This window comes from Erinaceus europaeus, chromosome 5 (genome assembly GCF_950295315.1).
Source record: "Erinaceus europaeus chromosome 5, mEriEur2.1, whole genome shotgun sequence".
Taxonomy (NCBI): Eukaryota; Metazoa; Chordata; class Mammalia; order Eulipotyphla; family Erinaceidae; genus Erinaceus; species Erinaceus europaeus.
The window spans coordinates 47,650,703-47,671,476 of NC_080166.1; the positions used below are offsets into that span (position 1 = coordinate 47,650,703).

The 20,774-nt window shown below is 36.1% G+C and overlaps 1 protein-coding gene across 6 annotated transcripts in view; it reads right to left on the bottom strand.

Moving 5' to 3' along the window:
- RNF180 (ring finger protein 180) overlaps positions 1-20,774 on the bottom strand; it is a 165,810-nt gene that overhangs the window by 96,633 nt on the left and 48,403 nt on the right. For 5 of the 6 annotated variants that reach the window (XM_060191284.1, XM_060191287.1, XM_060191283.1 and 2 more), the window contains 2 exons: positions 9,180-9,275; positions 5,527-6,483 (listed from right to left, as the gene is read on the bottom strand). In XM_060191284.1, the coding sequence (XP_060047267.1) occupies positions 5,527-6,483; positions 9,180-9,275 (1,053 nt within the window). Of the gene's footprint in view, positions 1-5,526; positions 6,484-9,179; positions 9,276-11,358; positions 11,448-20,774 lie in introns of all 6 variants that reach the window. The other variant, XM_060191288.1, reaches the window with a different exon arrangement.

A 20,774-nucleotide genomic window follows, 5' to 3' on the forward strand; every position in this document is an offset into this window, starting at 1 on the left:
CAGATCCGTAACTGCAGGTTACAAAGTCAAAATAAAAATCAATTGTGTCTCTGAATATTAAAAATATATAACTTTAAACCATTGTAAAAGAAACTTAAGACTTAGTTAAAAATCTAACAAAATATGGCCAAGTAATGAATACTGAAAACTACAAAATATTGATGAAAAAATCAAAGAACTAAGTAAAAAGAAAACATTATGTTAATGCATAATAAAGTTAACACAGTAAATATTCAATTTTTCCCTAGTTTGACTACATATTTTGACCACATCATTATAATCAACAGTATTTTTTTTTAATGTCAAGGTTAAGATTCTAAATTTTATGTAAAAAAAAAAGAGCAAAGGAATTAGTGTAACTAATGAAAAATTGAACAGACAGTAAAGTAAAAAGAATCATAGTCCTCTATTTTATGACTTACCATTAAGTTGCAATTACTAAGCAAAAAGATTACTGCTGAGACATGAATGGCAGATAGTACAGAAACAGATGCACACAAACACAGCCAACAGATTGTTGACAAAGCTGAACAAGCATTTAATGGAGATGAAATATTTTATCAACAAATGGTGCTAGAATAATGATCTCTATAAAAAAACAATGGACTTTGAAGAAAACATCATACTTTATCAACTTAGGTGTCCAACAAGAGATGAATGGCTAAGAAAGTTGTGGTATATATACACACAATGAAATACTACTTAGCTATTAAGAATTATGAATTCACCTTTTAAAAAAAATATTTCCTTTTTATTGTCCTTACTTTCATTGTTGTTGTAGTTATTATTGTTGTTATTGATGTCGTCGTTGTCAGGTAGGACAGAGAGAAATGGAGAGAGGAGGGGAAGACAGAGAAGGGGAGAGAAAGACAGACACCTGCAGACCTGCTTCACCACCTGTGAAGCGACTCCCCTGCAGGTGGGAGCCAGGGGCTTGAAGCAGGATCCTCAAGCCAGTCCTTGTACTTTGTGCCATGTGCGCTTAACAGAATTTACCTTTTTACCTCATCCTGGATGGCGCTTGAAGGAACCATGTGAAGTGTGTTAAGTCAGAGAGAGAAGCATGGGCATGGGAATCTCACTTATGGATAGTAGTTGAGAAGCAAGAACATAAAGAGGAAACAAAATGAAACTTTGACTAGTTTGATGTATTATACCAAAGCAAAGAACTCTGGGGAAGGAGGGCTAGGAAGAGCCAGGGGTCAGGGATGCAGGGCAAGACTTCAGGGTACTGGTGCATGATGGTAGAAAAGCACCCAAGTTCAGGGTGAGAGTATTTTGCAGGCACCTACCATAGTAAAATGAGAGATATCACCTCTGTATCAACAACTGTACTGTAAACCATTAACCTTCCCCTTCCCCCAAAATGGAGGGGGGGAACAACTAAAAATAAAAGCAGAATTCTCAATGTAAAACTGCAAAACCTTCAAAACTATAAACAACTGTCAAAGGAGAAATATTTCATAACCTATGATTAAACATATCAGATATGCCACAAAAACCCCATTTCAGGACTGCCAAGACAGGTCATGTAGATATTGGATTTCCATCGTCACAGGTGCACCCAGATTTGAACCCAGTCCCCACCAGACTAAGGGAAGCTTTGGTTTTGTGGTACCTGTCTCTTAATATCTGTCTCTGTCTTTCTATCTGAAAATGTTGGCCTGAACAGTAAAACCCCAGTGACAACCAAAAAAAAAAGGTCCACTTCATAAAATTTTTTTAGAGACTAGATTTCATCAAAATTAAATAGTGTTTGCTCTATAGGAAAACAAACTGTTAAAAGAATAAAGACAAGGTATAGACAGAAAGACAATATTTACAAATTACATATCTAAAAAAATGACTTGTAGGGGCCAGGCAGTGACACACCTGGTTGAGCACACATGTTACAGTGCGCAAGGACCCAGGTTTGAGCCCCTGGTCCCCACCTGCAGGGGGACAGCTTCACAAGTGGTGAAGCAGTGTCTCTATCCAGTAAATAAATAAAGATAAATTTTTTTTTAAAAAGTGACTTGTATCCAAAATATACAAAGAAATCTAGAACTCAACAGGACAGAAGCTCAACCCAATTTTAAATGAACAAAAGATCTAAGCTGGCAGCTAACTATAGAAAACGCAGAGAGAGAGAGAGAGAGAGAGAAAGAGAGAGAGATCTTCTTGTCTGGGAAATGCAAATTAAAAACTATAATATGACTCAATTACATATCTATTGAATGATAAATAAAATATGTGAATACAACCAGTTTTTACAAGGATAAGCAGAAATTTCAAATATTTCTGTCTGGAACATAAAATGGTGCAGCCATCCTGTAAAACAATTTGACAGTTTCTTATAAAGTTAAACATATACTTACCACATAACAGTTAAACTCCTGGATCTTTACCCTGGAGAAGCAAAACCTGGATTCATGCAAAGACTTGTGTATAAATGTTAACATAGCCATATTCATAACTGCCAATGTTTGAATCAACCCACCTGTCCTTTGATTGGAAACTGTATAAACTATAGTCCACTCATACAGTGAGTAGCAACAAGGAATACACTATATAGTCAAATGAATCTCACAGGCAACAGTGCTGAGTAAAGAGTAAGTCCTAAAGGTTAAAGACTATATGATTTAACGGTTTTTTTTTTAACATTTTCATTTTGTTATAAAAATATAAAACTAAATTAGTGGAGAACAAATCAGAAACATTCAAGAATTACAGTTCAGGCAAGGGTATGATTGCAAAGAAAAAAATCAGTGCACAATTACAAAGACACAGGATGTTTTTAGTGATGTGACTGTTCTATATCCCCCTTGTGGGGTTGATTATATAAATCTGCACAAGTATTTAAATCATAGAATTGTATGCCAAGAATAAATCTATTTCACTGTATGACAATTAAGCTGAATATTTTTTTAAAAAAGACTGTCTAGCTGAGTACAACTCAGTAGTATTTTCCCAAAAGTCGAGGCTAAATTCACATGAGCTGAACTGTAGTCCTTATTTCTATGTAAATATCATTTACTTCCTTAAAATTTAAATCATCAAAGATTTAAATATATTTTCATAGGATAATTATCATTTTATCACAGTTTATGTCATAGAAAGATGTCTCTTTTTTGTACAAAAATCATTTAAAATGTAAAACAAAAGGTCAGAAGTCTAGATTTTTCAATAAATTATTTTAAAACTCTGAAAATATTATTAACAGTGACTTGAGGTAAACTAAAAGCCTGCACACAAGAGGTCACAGTGCTGATCTGCAGCAAACATGTGTGAAGAAACAGTATTCTCTACTTATTCTCTTACTCATAAATTAATTTTTACCAAAAGAGAACAAAAATTAAATACCATTAGTAATAGATAACTTGTATTTTTAGCATACATGTTATTTTTTGTTTTTTAAAAAAGCTTATGACATGTACTGAAGTCATCCAAAATCATCTTATGTCAAACAGGTATCTGATCAATGTTTATAGAATTTTTATTTTAATTTAATTTTTTACTGCCACCAGCTGGAGTTTGGTGCCTATACTACAATCCAGTGCTCTGGGTTGGCCTTTTTTTTTTTTTATTATTATTCTATTTTTATTAGAGAGGACAAATAGAAATTGAGAAGGAAAGGAGAGGGAAAGAGAGAAAGAGAGACACCTGCAGACCTACTTCACTACTCATGAAGCCCCTTGAAGGCTGTGAGGAGGGCTCAAACCCAGATTCACGTGCACACTTAACCAGATGTGCACTTAACCAGGTGCACCACTGCATGAACCCCCCTAAAATTAATTGAACTTTATTAAAAATAGAGTGAGTTGAAAAGCTAAGTCATTGATTTTTGTGTAATGTTAACTTTCTAAGGTTTATCTTTTTGCTCAAATTAACAAGAATATTAAAATATATTTCTCTGCTTTCTAGTTCCGACTATGGTGTATATTTTCATCACCAACTCATGTAATTTCTATGTTATAATATTTATTTATTTATTTATTGCTAGGAACAGATTAAAAATTTGTTTGCTTACAGCTCCTGTGATACCAAAAAAAGAAAAATCTAGTAGGATATCACTGTGTCACTCCTATGCTGAATTGTCACAGGTTTAACAAAAACCCATTCATTCTAATCAATTAACGAAGCAGATGGCTAAGTCATATGTAAATGAATGAAAGTTACTTCATCAAACTATAAATAAACATTAACTTTGATACTGCTTATCTCTAAACTCTATAAAATGCAATCTTCTTATGTTGGGAAATAATAATATAGCTGAGGGTTCAGAACAATTTAGATCAAGAACTAAGCATTTTAATAGTGCAAACATGCCATTTGCCTATGTTTACAGTATAGAACAAATGTAATTTTCATTCCTCATTGAAGCTGACTTTTCTTAGATACTTTGGAGCCCTCTAAATGATATACTTAATATAATGTCCTTGACTTATTTAGACTTAAGTATTTTGTTAATATAGATCATGAATTTTAAGTTTTAGTAAATTAAACTATAAAGTTTGCTAAATATATTCATTTATAATATTTAGGTTTTGTAACAATATAAGTTTTATTGTAACAATACACTATTACTTATAAATAAACCAAAAAGGGGAATTTTACCAGCAAATATTAAAAAAAATAATAAACACCTGTAACTATGCTATCTAACTAAAAGATGAGAAGATGAGAAGCTTAAAGGAATTTTATTTATTCAGCCTATGATGAGATTCACAAGTAATAGTGTGTCCTTAATTGTTTTTATTTTAGCCCTGAGGACATTACCAATATTTAACACTGCGATTAAAAGAACACCTATCTACTACCTACAAGTAAGTTATAAAGGTGAACAAATAAATTTATGTACAAAAATACTAGCTCTCAATCTTCAAGATTCCCTATGGTATAATATGTTGACCACTGGCTCACACTGATGTATTCAGCACCTAGCATTTATTGTCTGTCTCTTTGTGTACTCTGCACTGGAATATATCATTATGGGTATCATAGCAACTTTAACCAGAGAAAAGTACACTCTCCTACCAAGTTACAATAAAGGTCAATTATCCTTTAGATAATTTTCACAGACTAGCATAGCTTACCATCTCTGAGTCATAATCAAAACTTCCTGAAGATACCCATTTAATCTAAAAACTGATGAAAGTGAACAAATTTCATTCTAGATTCTATTTCCTTAGAAAAACTTTTTGTCTTAAAATAAAATCACTGCAAAACAATACTAGCATGACCAAAATTAAAATTTATCTGACAATCTCCTCTCAATGTCAGGAAAATGTGTTCCACTAAAACACTATTAACAGAACTGGTTATACTTAATGAAAGAGCATTTCCTGAATATGCGTAAGCACAGATACACATGTTATACATATCAATTACAATAGATTTGCATAATTAAGTTCATTTAGAAAGAAAGCATCATTTCAGAAACTATTAAAACCAATGTTTAATAGTATGTTCAGTGTTAATTCCTCTCTCCAAACCTTAACATTTAAAATAATATGGAATTTCAAGTATACTTAAAAAATTAATTACCTGCTTTTGCAGCCATCTTTCATGCCTCCGTTGTTTCTTTCTCAGATTCTTCAACTTGCTCTTTTCTCTCTTACTGAGACTCTGATTAATGGCACCCAATGAAAAACTGCTGGAGCGCAGGAAGTCCAAAGGGGAGAGGTTCTCTTCCTGGTCTGAGGCCTCCAGCATGCTCCTGCCAGCTGAGGGTAGGTCCATCAGGAAAGTCAGGTTGTCAGGACTAGTATGGTCAGAGTACACTGCAGAAGCTTCTAGACCACACTGAAATTCTCTTCTTTGTGTCTGGGTCTCACAGGGAGCCACTGAAAATCTTTGCAGCAGCATATTAGGATCAAAACTGGATGGAATCTGAAAGGAACAGCTATTTTTACCAGATTCTAAAGGCAAGTCTAAAAGGTCAATAGGCTGTGTTTCATTTAGCTTGGGACAGGCAGTGGTCGTACGATGTATTTCATAGAGAGTGGGTAATAAAGTCAATTTCTCACTGATGTTCAGATCCAAACTATGTGATTTTCGATGAAGAGCTCTTGTAGCGCATCTGCCTGTCACAAGCTGAGGAACAAAAAGCTCGTATTTTGGATCTGATGCTTTGAAGAGCAGTTTTTCGTTCTTCATCTCAACACACGTTGATCGTACCTCCAGGCAGAGAGCTTCCGTTAATCTTCCAGGGCCATTATTATTTTGGGCCATCTTTAAAAGCCTATGATTTCTGTTTCTGGAGGCGCCACCTGTCAGGAGAGTCTCCTTGTCACAACCTGACTGAATTCTGGGATGTGACAAGTGTTTCAGCGAGGGTCTCATTAGTTGGCCTGCTCGTGTTAGCTGATAATCAGCCCGGCTTTTGGAGAGATGTACAGCTGCAGGCTGGCCACAGGAACATTTTGGAGTGCTGACAAAATTAAAGCCCCCTAAGCGGGCCCCACAGAAAGGGCAATTCAGTTTTCCAACTGTCCATTGGGCCTACAGGTAATAAAGGAAAATAAGGACAATGCTTTCATTGTAAAGTAACCAAAGAGAATGATGTTTTTTTTCCACGCCGACTGCATAAAACTTTTCTATGCCACAGAAAAGGCTAGCTTTTCATGTTCTGATTAGTAGACAGAACAGCAAATGGAAACAAGCTTTCTAATAGAGATAAGCAGCTCCAAAGTTCTAGAATTGATAACATATTGTACATCATGTCCATCTAAGCAATATTCGTAAAGAATTATGAGCTTCTTAAACAATAGGTTGAATATGAATACAGTGTAAACTAATGAATAGAAAAATACACTATGGAACCAGGAAGCAAATCAGTCTACAGAGCTTAATTTGCAAGTAAAATCTCACAGAAAAGTGTCTGTTTTGATACACTTCTTGCATACCAAGCACTGTGGGAGGGAACTTGACCCAACCAACAGAATAAAGCTCTTCCTGCTTTTTTATACACAAAAGATCCTGGTTATGTACCTCAGCTGGCGCATCGTCTAGACCCTGAAAACTAACAGTGAGCTGATTTAAAATGATCTTTTCAGCATAGATAGTAGAACATCATCAGTGTCCTAATATATTTTATAAGGCTCAAAACATAAGAACATTCTAGCATTTTTCTCAGAGAATCATTACAATGTGAAAATGAATGAATGTATGGACTGTCAAATTTTAACAAAAATATGAGCTAGTTAGTGGATAAAGGCAACTAGATAATTTCATAATACCCTGTTACTTACCCTAAGACTTGGATGCCTTGAATTATGAGAAATGACACCATACTATTAACAAGGTGCATTCTTGCTCTTGTAATATTTCCTAAGAATCCTTAAAAATGTTATTCTGATTTTGTCTGTGTCAATCAGATCATTATCCAGTTTATTTTGTGTGTGTGTGCATACATAAATTATACACAATAATTCATTTGCTGAAAAAGTACTATTTTAAGTACATTCGTAAAATCTAAAAGCCCCTAACTTATTTATGGAGTTTATTCTATCATGGGAGCTAGACAATATGTAAGTTTTACATATGAATGGGGCATACATAGATGCATATGTGTTTCAAAACATATGTCTTTTACGTCATCTATGTATCATATTTATCAGTAGTATTCAATAGGTATTGGCAGTACATAAAATATGGGCAGGTATATAAAAGAGTGACAGGAAAAAACAAAGAGTAGTAATAGTAGGAAGGAGTTGTTGATAGGATAACCAGACAATATTTCACTGAAAGTAAATATCTACAGAAATGAGGAAACTTTGAGTATCTCTGGGAAGAAGATTCAAGAAAAAAGATAACAATACAAAGTCAGAGTTCAATAATTTCCTGGGATAATAAATAACAAAAAAAAAACCACAGCTAGTGATAATCAAAGATTACTCACTGTTTAAAACCTTTAAATATATATATATATATATATATATATATATTTATCAAAAAAGCTCACAGCAATTACCATAGTCATGGGCCCCTGGACCTTGTAACATACATATAATAGACTTACTAGATTCTACATTCTCTGTTTCTGTTTTATGATTCTTGTTCATTGAACATTTTGTCCTGTTTTATATCTTTTTTAAAAATTTCTTTATTGGAGAATGAATGTTTTACATTCGACAGTAAATACAACAGTTTGTACATGCATAACATTTCCCAGGTTTCCATATAACAATACAACCCCCACTAGGTCCTCTGTCATCCTTCTTGGATCTGTATTCTCCCCACCCACCCACCCCAGAGTCTTTTACTTTGGTGCAATACGCCAATTCCAGTTCAGGTTCTACTTGTGTTTTCTCTTCTGATCTTGTTTTTCAACTTCTGCCTGAGAATGAGATCATCCCATATTCATCCTTCTGTTTCTGACTTCTTCTTCTAGCGTTTTCCCTGTTTCTGACTTATTTCACTTAACATGAATTTTCCAAGGTCCATCCAAGATCGGCTGAAAACGGTGAAGTCACCATTTTTTATAGCTGAGTAGTATTCCATTGTGTGTGTGTGTGTGTGTGTGTGTGTGTGTGTGTGTGTGTGTGTGTGTACCCTGTTTTATATCTTACTGCATTTCAGCCACCAAGATGTGGATGTTACTATGAATTCATCTTCAACTCTCTGAACAGATGACTCACAAATATGTCCTGGAACCTCACCTCTCCAGAGCCCTATCTCACTAAGGAAAGATAGAAACAGTTTGGGAGTTTGTATTGACCTGCCAACAACCATGTTCAGCAGAGAAGCAATTACAGAAGTCAAACCTCCCACCTAATGAGTCCCATAAAGAATGTTGATCCATATTCCCAGAAGGGGAGAAACGGTAGGGCAAGATGACCAGAGGGCTCTGAACTTCAATTCCATCAGAATCCAGAGAGAGAAGGGGGAAGGGTCAGGGAAGGAAACTCAGAAGTATTAAGTGTGACTTACAAAGGAAGGGGAGGGAGGATCATAAAAAAAATAATGGGCAAATACACACATATACCTGTGATCTTGGGAGAACTAATGCAGTTTCTAGTGTAAGGAATGGAGAAACAGAACTCTGGTGGTGGGAAAGGAATGGAATGCTACCCCTGCTATCTTATAATTTTGTAAATCAATACTAAATCACACACACACAAAAGCTTTTAAAATGAGGACAAAACCATGCTGATGGTAGTATATACCTGGTCTCACTAAGAAATTGGGGAACTTACTTTTTGTATTAGGCAGTTTATCCATTCTGGAAGAGCTTCTACATTCATGTGCCACACATGACAAATATTTTGATCATCAACAGGATCATGTCCATCCTGTTAAATAAAAATGTAGGTTATTAATTATAAACAGTTCAGACTTCATTTAATACAGCACATGTTTGAGTAAACCACAAAAATAGAAATCATCTTTAGCTAGCAAAGAAACATATACATACTTTCTTTTGCTCTTACTCTCATCTACCAAAACAAACTAAAAAAATAATAACTGTCTATTTCAGGGAATTATGGAAAAGAACCTAGATTGCAGGAGAAAGTGTTTTTGCATCTATTATAGGGAGATGAGACGTTGTGTCCAGGTGTCAGCAACTGTACTATAAATCCTTAACCCCAATAAAATGGGAAAAAATCAATACATAGATACATGTACATAATAAGATGGTAAAGCTGATCACCAAATTATTAAAAGTAGTTTTAGTAGGAAAAAAATCATTTCATCAAATGAAATTTAAAATTTAAAATCAGCTACTAAATGGACATTTCTGATAACCTGTTGCTTTAATTTTTTATCTGTATAAAAATTTCATTAATGACAACCTTCTTCAGACTTCACATCTTTGATTCAATCTTCGTTATTATAGGGACAGAATAAGAGTTGCATTCTCTATCAAAATGACTGTGAAAAGTGCCAGAAGATAGGGAAGAGGAACAAGGTGGGAAAACTCTAAATTCTTTGTAATATCAACAAGAATATAAAAAAAGAAATTTTGGCTTTCTAAGGAGATTTGTAGAAGTAAATGTTATACATTCAGTTAAAGTACAGCTTCCTGGGGCTGGGGGAGGGGTGACACACCTAGTTAAGTGCAGATGCTACCAAGCTCAAGGATCTTGGTTCTAGCCCCTACTTCCCGCCTGTAGGGCAGAGGGGCCAAAAATAAAGTATAGCTTCCCAAACTACCAGAAAAGAAAAGAGCAGGCTAGGATGGGAGGCAGCCAAGCAATTACATGACAATATGATGAGGACACAAAGGGTTGGAAACAAAGTTAGGAAGAGATGAAGATGCTAGGAAAGTCTGTGTCATAAACATAGTTCCCTAATCTATCTCCACACAAAAGTGTCGGGAAACAAACAAAGGTGTCTTTTATTCTAGATTCTGATACAGTGACATGGGCATATTCAAGAAGAGAGTTATTATTGATTTTAACATGACAAAGTAGATATGTTTTCTAGTAATTTCTCCCTGTCATGCTACAGAAGCTATAAAAGATATCTTTTACAAATAGAAACAATATCAGCATTAGATCACAGGACTTGGATGCCTGTGCTCTCAGAAGACCCAGGTTCTATCCCTGGCACTGAAACATGCCCCAGCTGTGTTCAGCTCTAATCTCTGCCTCCTCTCCCCCCACATACCCTGATCTCATCTTTATTCATTATGAGTATATTTAAATAAAACTTAAAGTAGTTGAACTAGAAAATGTGGATGAAGAAACTTCAATACACCAGATACTGTGAGGAACTTATGAAACAGTGATACTGCATCCAAGTATGTAACAGTTTGAGAGTAATACCAAGAGTCACTCATGCCAAATACACAAAGGCTAGAAGTAAAAAGGATCTCAGCAAATTATTAGGGACTGAGGTGAATTCTGTCTCTAACCATATATTTGGTCATAGATAAATTGAGCAATATCCCATGGTTGCCAGAAAGATCTGGGGAGAAAAATGGGAAGCATCTGTAACAAGTCTAGAAAACGAGCTACCGAGGAATTATTTCTATTACACTGAAGAGAAAGGGAGGTGATTTAGACCAGTTTATACTAATGAGATGCATCTCTAATATATTCATATTTTAATAAAGTGAAAAAGAAACAAATATTCTCCAAGCTATGGCAATAAGAATGCATGAAACAAAATAAATAACATCTTTCTAGCTTTTCTATGGAAAAACATAGGTATATTGAATAAATAGACAAAAATACTGAAAGGCAGCCTATCTACTGGTAAAACTGGTTAGACTCAAGGAAAGATGACCATAATTAGAAAGATTACTAAAAGGAAACTTAACTTTTCCATAATTACTTTAATGTAAGAATACAGTAAATCATATTTACACCTTTTCATTTGGGAAAAATGATTTAGAGCTGGAGAGTTAGATGAAGAGAACATATGGCTTACATGTGTGATATTTATTGAAGTGATGTTCTTTCTCTCATTGAATAAATAAGTCTTGGAAAGAGGAGAGGTGTCAAGGCATAAAAATGAGCCTGAAGTACCCAGAGAAAAATGAATACTCTAAGAATCTAAACTCTTTAATCCATAAAACTTGCATGAAACTAACAGAAACATAGCCATTAAAGGGAAAAAAAAGCAATAAATCATAATAAAATTTAAAATATATTGATCTCCACTATTGTGCCACTGTTGGAATAAGTGGCACTATACTTCCTCTCACTGTAACAATTGATAAAACTTTACAACATATACTAAAGAACTGTCTGAATGCAGTAAGAAAAAAACAACAACCATGATCCCTGAAAGAAGGGAAATAAATGTGATAAGCTTAAAAATCACCCTGAATTTCTTTCTGGAGACACTTTCAGAATCTTGGTACAGAGAGCAAGAACTCAAGCAAGTCAAAGCAGACTTGCTGATAAGAAAGACTGGGTCTGTAAAAGTTAAAATGAATTTACTAGACATTATACTCACAAGGAGATGCCCATAAACAGAAAAAAAGACATTCCAGAAATCTATACAGAGGTTCTTTTATTTACCAATATAGACACAATCATGGCTAGACACCAGAGAACCAGATGTAGAAAAGGAAATATTAAACAAAAGACATTTATCAGTGAGTTGTAAACTATTCATGCCAGGTCAAAGCAAGAATGGGAATATGAGCACATCTGAATTAGTCAGAGAAGAAAGAGCTACAGGAACACATGAAATATTTAATAGGAGAGATTTCAAAAGGGACCAGTCATAAGACAGGGTTAAGTTAGCCCTGAAGTAAGTTACTGCAAAGCAACCTTTAAAAAGTTTAAAATTCTCCACATGAACACAATCGATCCAGAGTAACTTACATGCATACTAAAACATTATTTATTTACTTATTTATTTACTTTTAATTTCTTTCTTGGGGATTAATGTTTTACAGTCGATAGTAAAATACATTAGTTTGTACATGCATAACGTTTCCCAGTTTTCCACATAACAATACAACTCCCACTAAGTCCTCCTCTGCCATCATGTTTCAGGACCTGAACCCTCCTCCCCACCCACGCATGTCTTTTACTTTGGTGCAATACACCAATTCCATTCCAAGTTCTACTTAGTGTTTTCTTTTTTGATCTTGTTTTTCAAGTTCTGCCTATGAGTAAAATAATCCCATATTCATCCTTCTGTTTCTGACTTATCTCAATATGATTCCTTCAAGCTCCACCCAAGATGGGATGAAAAAGATAAAATCACCATTAGTACCTGAGGAGTATTCCACTGTGTACAGAGACCACAACATGCTTAGCCACTCTTCTGTTGTTGGACTTCGGGGTTGCTTCCAGGTTTTGGCTATTACAAACTGTGCTGCTACGAACATAGGTGTACACAAATCTTTTTGGATGGGTGTGCTTGAATATATCCCCAGGAGAGGAATTGCAGGGTCATAGGGTAGGTCCATTTCTAGCCTTCTGAGAGTTCTCCAGACTGCTCTCCAGAGGGGTTGGATCAATTGACATTCCCACCAGCAGTGCAGGAGGGTTCCTTTATCCCCACAACCTCTCCAGCATTTGTTGCTGCTACCTTTTCTGATGTGTGACATTCTCACAGGAGTGAAGTGGTATCTCATTGTTCTCTTTATTTGCATTTCTCTGACAATCAGTGACTTGGAGCATTTTTTCATGTTTGTTGGCCTTTTGGATCTTTTCTATGATGAATATTCTGTTCATATCCTTTCCCCACTTTTGGACGGGGTCATTTGCTAAAACATTACTTAAAAGAAGACAACACAATCCAGATACCTAATAACAGCCTACAGGAAAAAAAGAAATACTACATATATACAAAGAAACTACTGTGACCTCAGGTCCCTATAGACTTTCTAGCTTGTTCCAACATGAAGGCCCTAATTTCATCTGCTATATTCTTACCTTTAGATTCTTGATTATTAAATGATCTGTTCGCTCTATATCTTAATGCTTTTCAGACACCAAGTTGCAGATGCTACCATGACGCCAACTCGATTTCCCTGGGCAGATGAACTCACCTATGTGTCCTGGAACCCCATCTCTCTTGAGCCCTACCCCATTAGGGAAAGACAGAAAAAGGCTGGGAGTATAGATCGATATGCCAATGCCCATGTCCAGTGGAGAAGCATTTACAGAAGCCAGCCTTCCACGTTCTGCTCCCCATAAAGATCTTTGGCCCATGCTCCCAGAGGGATAAAGAACAGAGAACCTTCCAATGTATGAGATGGGATATGAAAACCTAGTGGTGAGAACTGCAAGGAATTGTACCCCTGTTATCTTACAATATTGTTAATTATTATTAAATCACTAATAAAAAATAAAATTCAATAGAATATCAAGATAAGTAAATTATGTCCCCATTTTATAGCTGATGCCATGTATACCTGCTGAGATTAATTACTTTTCCCAACACTAAAGACTGACTGGCCTCATAATATATATATTAATTATTTTATACTGTTTTTATGATTCAAGAAACTGAAAATATTTAATGGCAGGAATGGAGTTGAGGCATACACGAAAGGTCTAGAAAGTAGGATACATCAGCTTGAAAAGAGGATCCCGGTTTGAGCCCCCCGTTCCCCACCTGCAGGGGAAGTCTCTTCAGAGTCAGTGAAGCAGGTCTGCAGGTGTCTGTCTTTCTCTCCCCCTCTCTGTCTTCCCCTCCTCTCTCCATTTCTCTCTGGCCTATCCAATAATGACAACAACAACAACAACAATAACTACAACAACAAAACAAGGGCAACAAAGGGAAAAATAAATAATAAAAAAAATTTTTTTAATGTTAAGAAAAGGAAATTCTTCCAAACATTTTATGTATACAATAAAAACTGATATTAAAAGCAGAAGGAGACATTAAACAGCAAAACTAATATATTTGATAAATCTTCTATCAATATTACTGATGAATACAGATATGATCAGACACAACAAATTGTTAGCAAACTTAATTAAATGGTATATCTTAAAGGGCTTATATATCATAACAAAGTGGGATTTATTGGAGAGATGGCACTACTAACATATGTAAATCAACTGATGTAACAAACAGCACCAGCAAAAGGAACAACAGAAATCATCTGATCACATTAAGATACAAAAAGCACTGGACAAGATGCTATATACAATTATAATTTTTTAAATCAACAAAAATGGGGATAGAAGGAAGATGTTTCAATATTTCAAAAGCCATATATAACAAATCCACAGTAAACTGAAAGTAGTACTTTTTAATTTTAATCCACTTTACTGGAGGCTAATGGTTTAAAGTACACTTGTCTCCACATGGGCATAATTTCTCATCTCCATTTCCAATCTTTCCCTAGAGTCCTTTGGTTTGGTGCAGTACACCACCAACAGTCCAAGATTCACACCCTGTGTTCTCCTATTCTTACCCTGTTTTCCAAGTTTCATATAAACGTAAAGTCATCCAGGGTTTATTCCTCTCTTTCTGACTCATCCCAACTAACAGTTTTTCTCCATGTTCCACCCAAGGTGAGGCAGAAGTTAGGATTTTAGGGTTTCTGGTCTAATACTTTGATACTTGATCTTTACCAGCATTGGTGATATCACTCTATTCATTTTGCCCTAACTTTTCCCATGTATTTGTTTTCTTCTTTTGCTGTTTGTGTTACTGGTTCTATCCTACTGATACTACAGGTCACCTCATGCAGAATTGGAATTCCTTTGTTTCTGTTGATGTAGGGGTCCTTTTAGTAATTTCTGTAAGGCAGAACTGTAGGCAGTGAATTCCTTCAGTTTCTGTGTGCATGGGAAGATTTTGTTTCTCCTTCATACTTCAAGGAGAATTTGCTCCACACAACCTGTGATCTGAGTTGTTTGGGATCCTCACTGCTGGGGTCTAGTATCTGGGGATGAATATACTTGGAAAATGATGGTTGGAGACTCAAGACTTATGCTGTGTCTGCTGTCAGGTCTTTTCCTCTTTTATCTATTCTCAGTGTAACTCAGCTTTAACTACTAAGACCAGAAAGTCAAGCTGCTACCAAGGTTTCCAGGAAACTAGTAAAGGCACCATTTTCAACTACCCAGAACACTGTGGCCTTTGTTTTTCCAATAGGATCCAGGAACTTGGGTGTTCTGTCAGCTTCTCGAATGTCTATGTTGTGAAGTGTGCTCTGGTGTAGAATATTTTCTGGTATGATTTATTTGGATATATTCTCTGCTCCTCTAGCAAGAGGAGCATCCCAATAACTCTCACCTTTTTTTCTGATGGAGTAAGCTATTTCAAAGAAAATTGCAATTTTTTTTATTAATCTTTTCTCTCCCACAGCTTCACACTCAGAGAGTGTGGTGGTTTCATCTTCTAGCATTGACGTCCTCTTTTCAAGCTGATGTATCCTACTTTCTAGACCTTTTGTGCAAGCCTCAACTCCATTCAAAGTGTCCTACATATCCCCTAGCTCTGTTTGGAATTTCCTCTGTGTGTCTTGTAGCTCTTGGTGAAATAATCTATGAAACTGACTTTTTATCTGTATGTTGTGGCTAGAGTCTTGAATTACCTTCATAATAAGCTTTCTGAGTTCAAATTGAGACGTTTACTCCAAATCTTTGTGAGTCTGAACAGCTGTGTTTTTGCCCATATTCTGACTAAGCATGGTTTCTGCTGTTCAGCCAATGCTAGTGCTGCGGCTATATTATTTATAGATAGATCATGGTGTGGGGAGGGGGGATATATATGTAATTTTTTTTTGCCTCCAGGGTTATTGCTGGAGCTTGGTACTGGCACTATGAATCCACTGCTTCCAACAGCCATTTTTTCTTTGTTTCTTTTTGTGGTTCATTTCTAACCTCACCACCTCATGGTCAGAAAAGATATTTTTTATGATTTCAATATTTACATTTTGGGGGGTGAAAGGTTTTGAATATATGTTTTTTCAATTTATAAATATTTGTTTATTCCCTTTTGTTGCCCTTGTTGTTTTATTGTAGTTATTGCTGTTGTTACTGATGTCATCGTTGTTGGATAGGATAGAGAGAAATGGAGAGAGGTGGGGAAGACAGAGAGGGGGAGAGAAAGATAGAAACCTGTAAACCTGCTTCACCACCTGTGAAGCAACTCCCCTGCAGGTTGGAAGCAGGGGGCTTGAACCGGGATCCTTACACTGATTCTTGCTCTTTGTGCCACGTGTGCTTAACCCGCTGTGCTACTGCCTGATTCCCCTTTAAATATATGTTTTAAGTTCATCTCATCTATAACTTCATTTGAGCCTTCTATTGCCTTGTTGATTTTTTGTTATGATGATCTCTCTCTCGCTGTGAGTAGTATGTTGAGGTCTCCAGCTAGTAGTATGTTGCTGTTGACCACTCTTAAGGTCAATAAGTGGTGTTTTTCTTTAAATATTTATTCCCTTTTGTTGCCCTTATTTTATTGTTGTAGTTATTGATGTCATTGTTGTTGGATAGGACAGAGAGGAATGGAGATAGGAGGGGAAGACAGAGAGGGGGAGAGAAAGACAGACACCTGCAAACCTGCTTTACCGCTTGTGTAGTGACTCCCCTGCAGGTGGGGAGCCGGGGGCTAGAACCGGGATCCTTTCGCTGGTCCTTGCACTTTGTGCCATCTGCGCTTAACCCGCTGTGCTACTGCCCGACTCCCAGAAAGTGCTTTTTTATGTTTGGGTACATGCATATTGGGAGCATATATATTGATTATGGTTATGTCTTTCTGCTGTGTAGATCCTCTGGTCAATATGTAGTGTCCATCACTGTCTCTTTTCACCTTTTCTTGAGTGAAAGTCTAAATTATCTCATACTAGAATAGCTGTTCCTGCTCTTTTGTTTGCATTTCTGCCTTGGAATACCTTGTTCCAGCCTACTATCCAGAGCTTGTTTGTCTTTATCTTGGATGTGTGTTTCCTGAATAAATGGGTCTTGCTTTTTTAATCCATTCAGTAACTGAGTGTTTTGACTAGTTAATTTAATTTAGTTAATTTTAGTCATTCACACTTAGGGTGATTGTTGGTAAATGTGGTTTGTTCATAGCCATTCTGGTTTTTATTTTGGGGTTGTTTTATGTGTTTGTTGATTTTTTTCCTGTTTGTTTCTGTTTGTTACTTCAGGTGGATGATTTACAATAAAGGTCTTGCCTACTGTAATATGATTCCTGTTTGTCTTTGTGCTATATTTTGTACTGTAGTTATTATGAATGTATGTATGTATGTCCAATGTATGTGATCTACAAGAGTATTTTTTAAGATACCCTTAGTCCACCAACACTGGACTTTGTCGCTCTATTTTGCTCTCCAGGTTCCCATGTGTGTTTTCCCTATTGTTGTGTTCATGGCTCTACTCTAATACTGGTTATGTCATAAAAAGTTGGAATTCCTTTGCTGCTTCTTTTCATGTGGGACAGTCCTCTCAGTAATTCTTGCAAGGCAGTACTGCTAGTGGCAAATTCCTCCAACTTATGAATGTTTGAAAATATCTTTATTTCTCCCTCATAGTTGAAGGATAATTTAGAAGGATACAGAATTGTGCCTGGAAATTCTTATCTTTTAATACTTTTAATATACCATTCTACTCTTTCTACTCTTTCCCTGTCTCTTGGGTTGGTGCTGAGAAACATGATGAAAGCCTGATATTTCTGCCTTTGTATGTTCCTTTACCAAGCAGTCTGTGATAATTTTTCCTTGCCCCTGGTTTTGGAAGTTTTACAATGATGTGTCTTGTTATATGTTGTTTTTGATTTAAGAATTTAGGTGTGCATTCACCTTCTTGTATTTCTATATTTTGAACATTGGTCAAGTATGAAAAAACTTCTGCTAAAATTTATTTGACTATTTTCTCTATTCCTCTCCCTTTCTGCTTCCTAAGGGATCAGAGTAACTCTATTGCTCAACTTTCTGATGGAGTATGCCATTTCTTAGAGAGATGTTTCGTCTTTCCTAACCTTCCCTCCCCAAGAGTTTTAAATTCACAGTGTGATAATTGTGTCTTCTAACATTCATATGTTCACCTCCACCAGATTAAGTCTACTTCTGAGAGGCCTCTTACCTTAACCTGCACTACATATACATTGTCATTTAGGCCCTCCAGTGGTTTGGAGTTTCTTTATTCTGTACTTTCTCAGTTTTTGGCAAAATTATCACTGAATTCTTGAATCTCTAGTTTCTTGAGCTGATTTCATGAGTTTTCTGAATTCTGTCTCTCTATCATCGCCCCTCCCCCCATTCCGTTTCTATTTGGTCATTTGGTGTTTCTGTCATTACTGTCTGTGTATTTGTTTCCATGTTTAGTGTGGCTTTTGTTTTGTGCCAGCAGGAGGCACTGTGTCTAAGGTGTTTGATTTCTCTGTTTATATATTTTGGTGGGATGGGAGATTTTTATTTTGTGTCAACAAAGCAGGTTTACTGTCTTTGATGTCAGTATAGTGTCCCTGCTGTTCTAGTCTCTATGAGAACTGCAGCCTTGAGGAATTCCTTTTTCCTTAGAGTTCAAAGAAAAGGCAAGATTCATAACAAAAAATTCTCTGCCTTCTTTCCTCCTACCATGTGCCCTGTATTGTAAGAACCAAAATGATACTGAGCATGGCTTCTTAAGTTTTGAGACCTTTTCCTTCACTCCTGACCAGGTTTGCTAAGTGAATTACTAAAGAAGTCACTGTTGCTATAGAGGGGAGATTTTATCCTGAGTCATCAGACTGGTTTAGGGTCTTTAATGTCAATACAGGGTCTCTCTAATATTGTTCCAGCCTCTCTGGGTTAGTTAACAGCATTGGGAACTTAAGAAGTCACAGCTGTAATTTGATGAGTTTTTAGTTCTTTTACTTTTATTTTTCACAATTGTTGCTTCAACTCAAACTGGAAGTGGTTTGCCTCAGCTGCTAATCTCCCATTTGGCAAAGCCATCCCTGATTATAACTTTTTATCCTGTGAATCTCTCCCTCACCAATTGATGTCCACAAGCCACAAATGTGTGTATTATTCACCTGTGGCTTGGTGAGTTTCTGAAGAAATCCTGGTCACATTTTATTCAGTTTTCAGGTGTTATTTGTTGCTTTTTCTAGCTGATCTGGGAAAGCAAAGTGAGTCTGCTGTTACTTCATAGCCATGCCTCCAGAACAATAATTAGAATTATTTACAGTGAGTGCTAAATTATTATTCCTCAGGTTCCATGTTTTCCAATTTTCTTAGCTCACTGGAATCAGATACCTGCCCCTACAACTCTCAGAACTACAATGAAAATTGGCCAAGATGTCTTTGCTAATCAAATGCATACTTTGAATTTTTTGTAATTTATAAAATGGAGATATTGGCAAGACCACAGGATAAGAGGCGTACGATTCCACACAATTCCTACCACCAGAACTCCCTATCCAACCCTCCTCCTTTGAAAGCTTTCCTATTCCTTATCCCTCTGGAAGTATGGACCCAGTATCATTATGGGGTGCAGAAGGTGGAAGGTCTGACTTCTATAATTGCTCCCCCGCTGAACACTGACATTGGCAGGTCAACCCATACTCCCAGCCTCTTTCTCTCTTTCCAAATGCATACTTTTAACTCTCACCTAGGATCTTTAGTAGACTACACAGATTGTACGCCGACTCTGCACCAATCTGAGCAGTACCATTTATAGACAAGAACTGTACAGAGTTTAACCTGCACATGGAAGGTTATGTCTGCTCTTCTACATCTCTCCATACTATCCAAATTACTACTTCCTCCTTTTAGAAGTTGCTCATCCCTTGACTACCATAATACTGTGTCCTGATTTTCAATCCTAATTTTTGTCATAACTTTAGTTTTCTACTTAACTTTTGTTCTACCAATTCCTTGAAACTCCTTAACCCTACTACGCTTACTCCATTCACTGTGTGATGACCTCATCAACTCTCAACTTCAGTCACTACATATATGCCCTTGACTCACAGATGCAATACTTTCAGTTCAGATTTCTATATAATAAACTCCTTATAAATTCTCTATTTCAGGGGGTTGGGTGATAATGCATCTGGCTGAGAGCACACATTACAGTTCAAGCCCCCTGTCCACTTCTGCAGGGGGGAAGTTTCCTAAGAGGTAAAGTGATATTGCAAGTCTGTCTGCCTATCTCTGTTTCTCTATCCCCCTTTCCCTCTCAGCTTCTGTTTCTATCCAAATAAATAGATAACATATAATAAAACAAAGGGGAAACATTCTCTATTTGAATGTCTTATAGGTCACATCCTTATGGCATACTTAAAACTGAATCAAAGCTATCATAAAATTATCTGAGGATATTACTGAGTAACTCTCAGAACTCAGGAAAGGAAGTAATTTCTATTATTGTATCTTAAAGTTTTCTTTTTCAGGTTTGGGTTTTCTTTCCTTACATTTTGTGAACCTTATG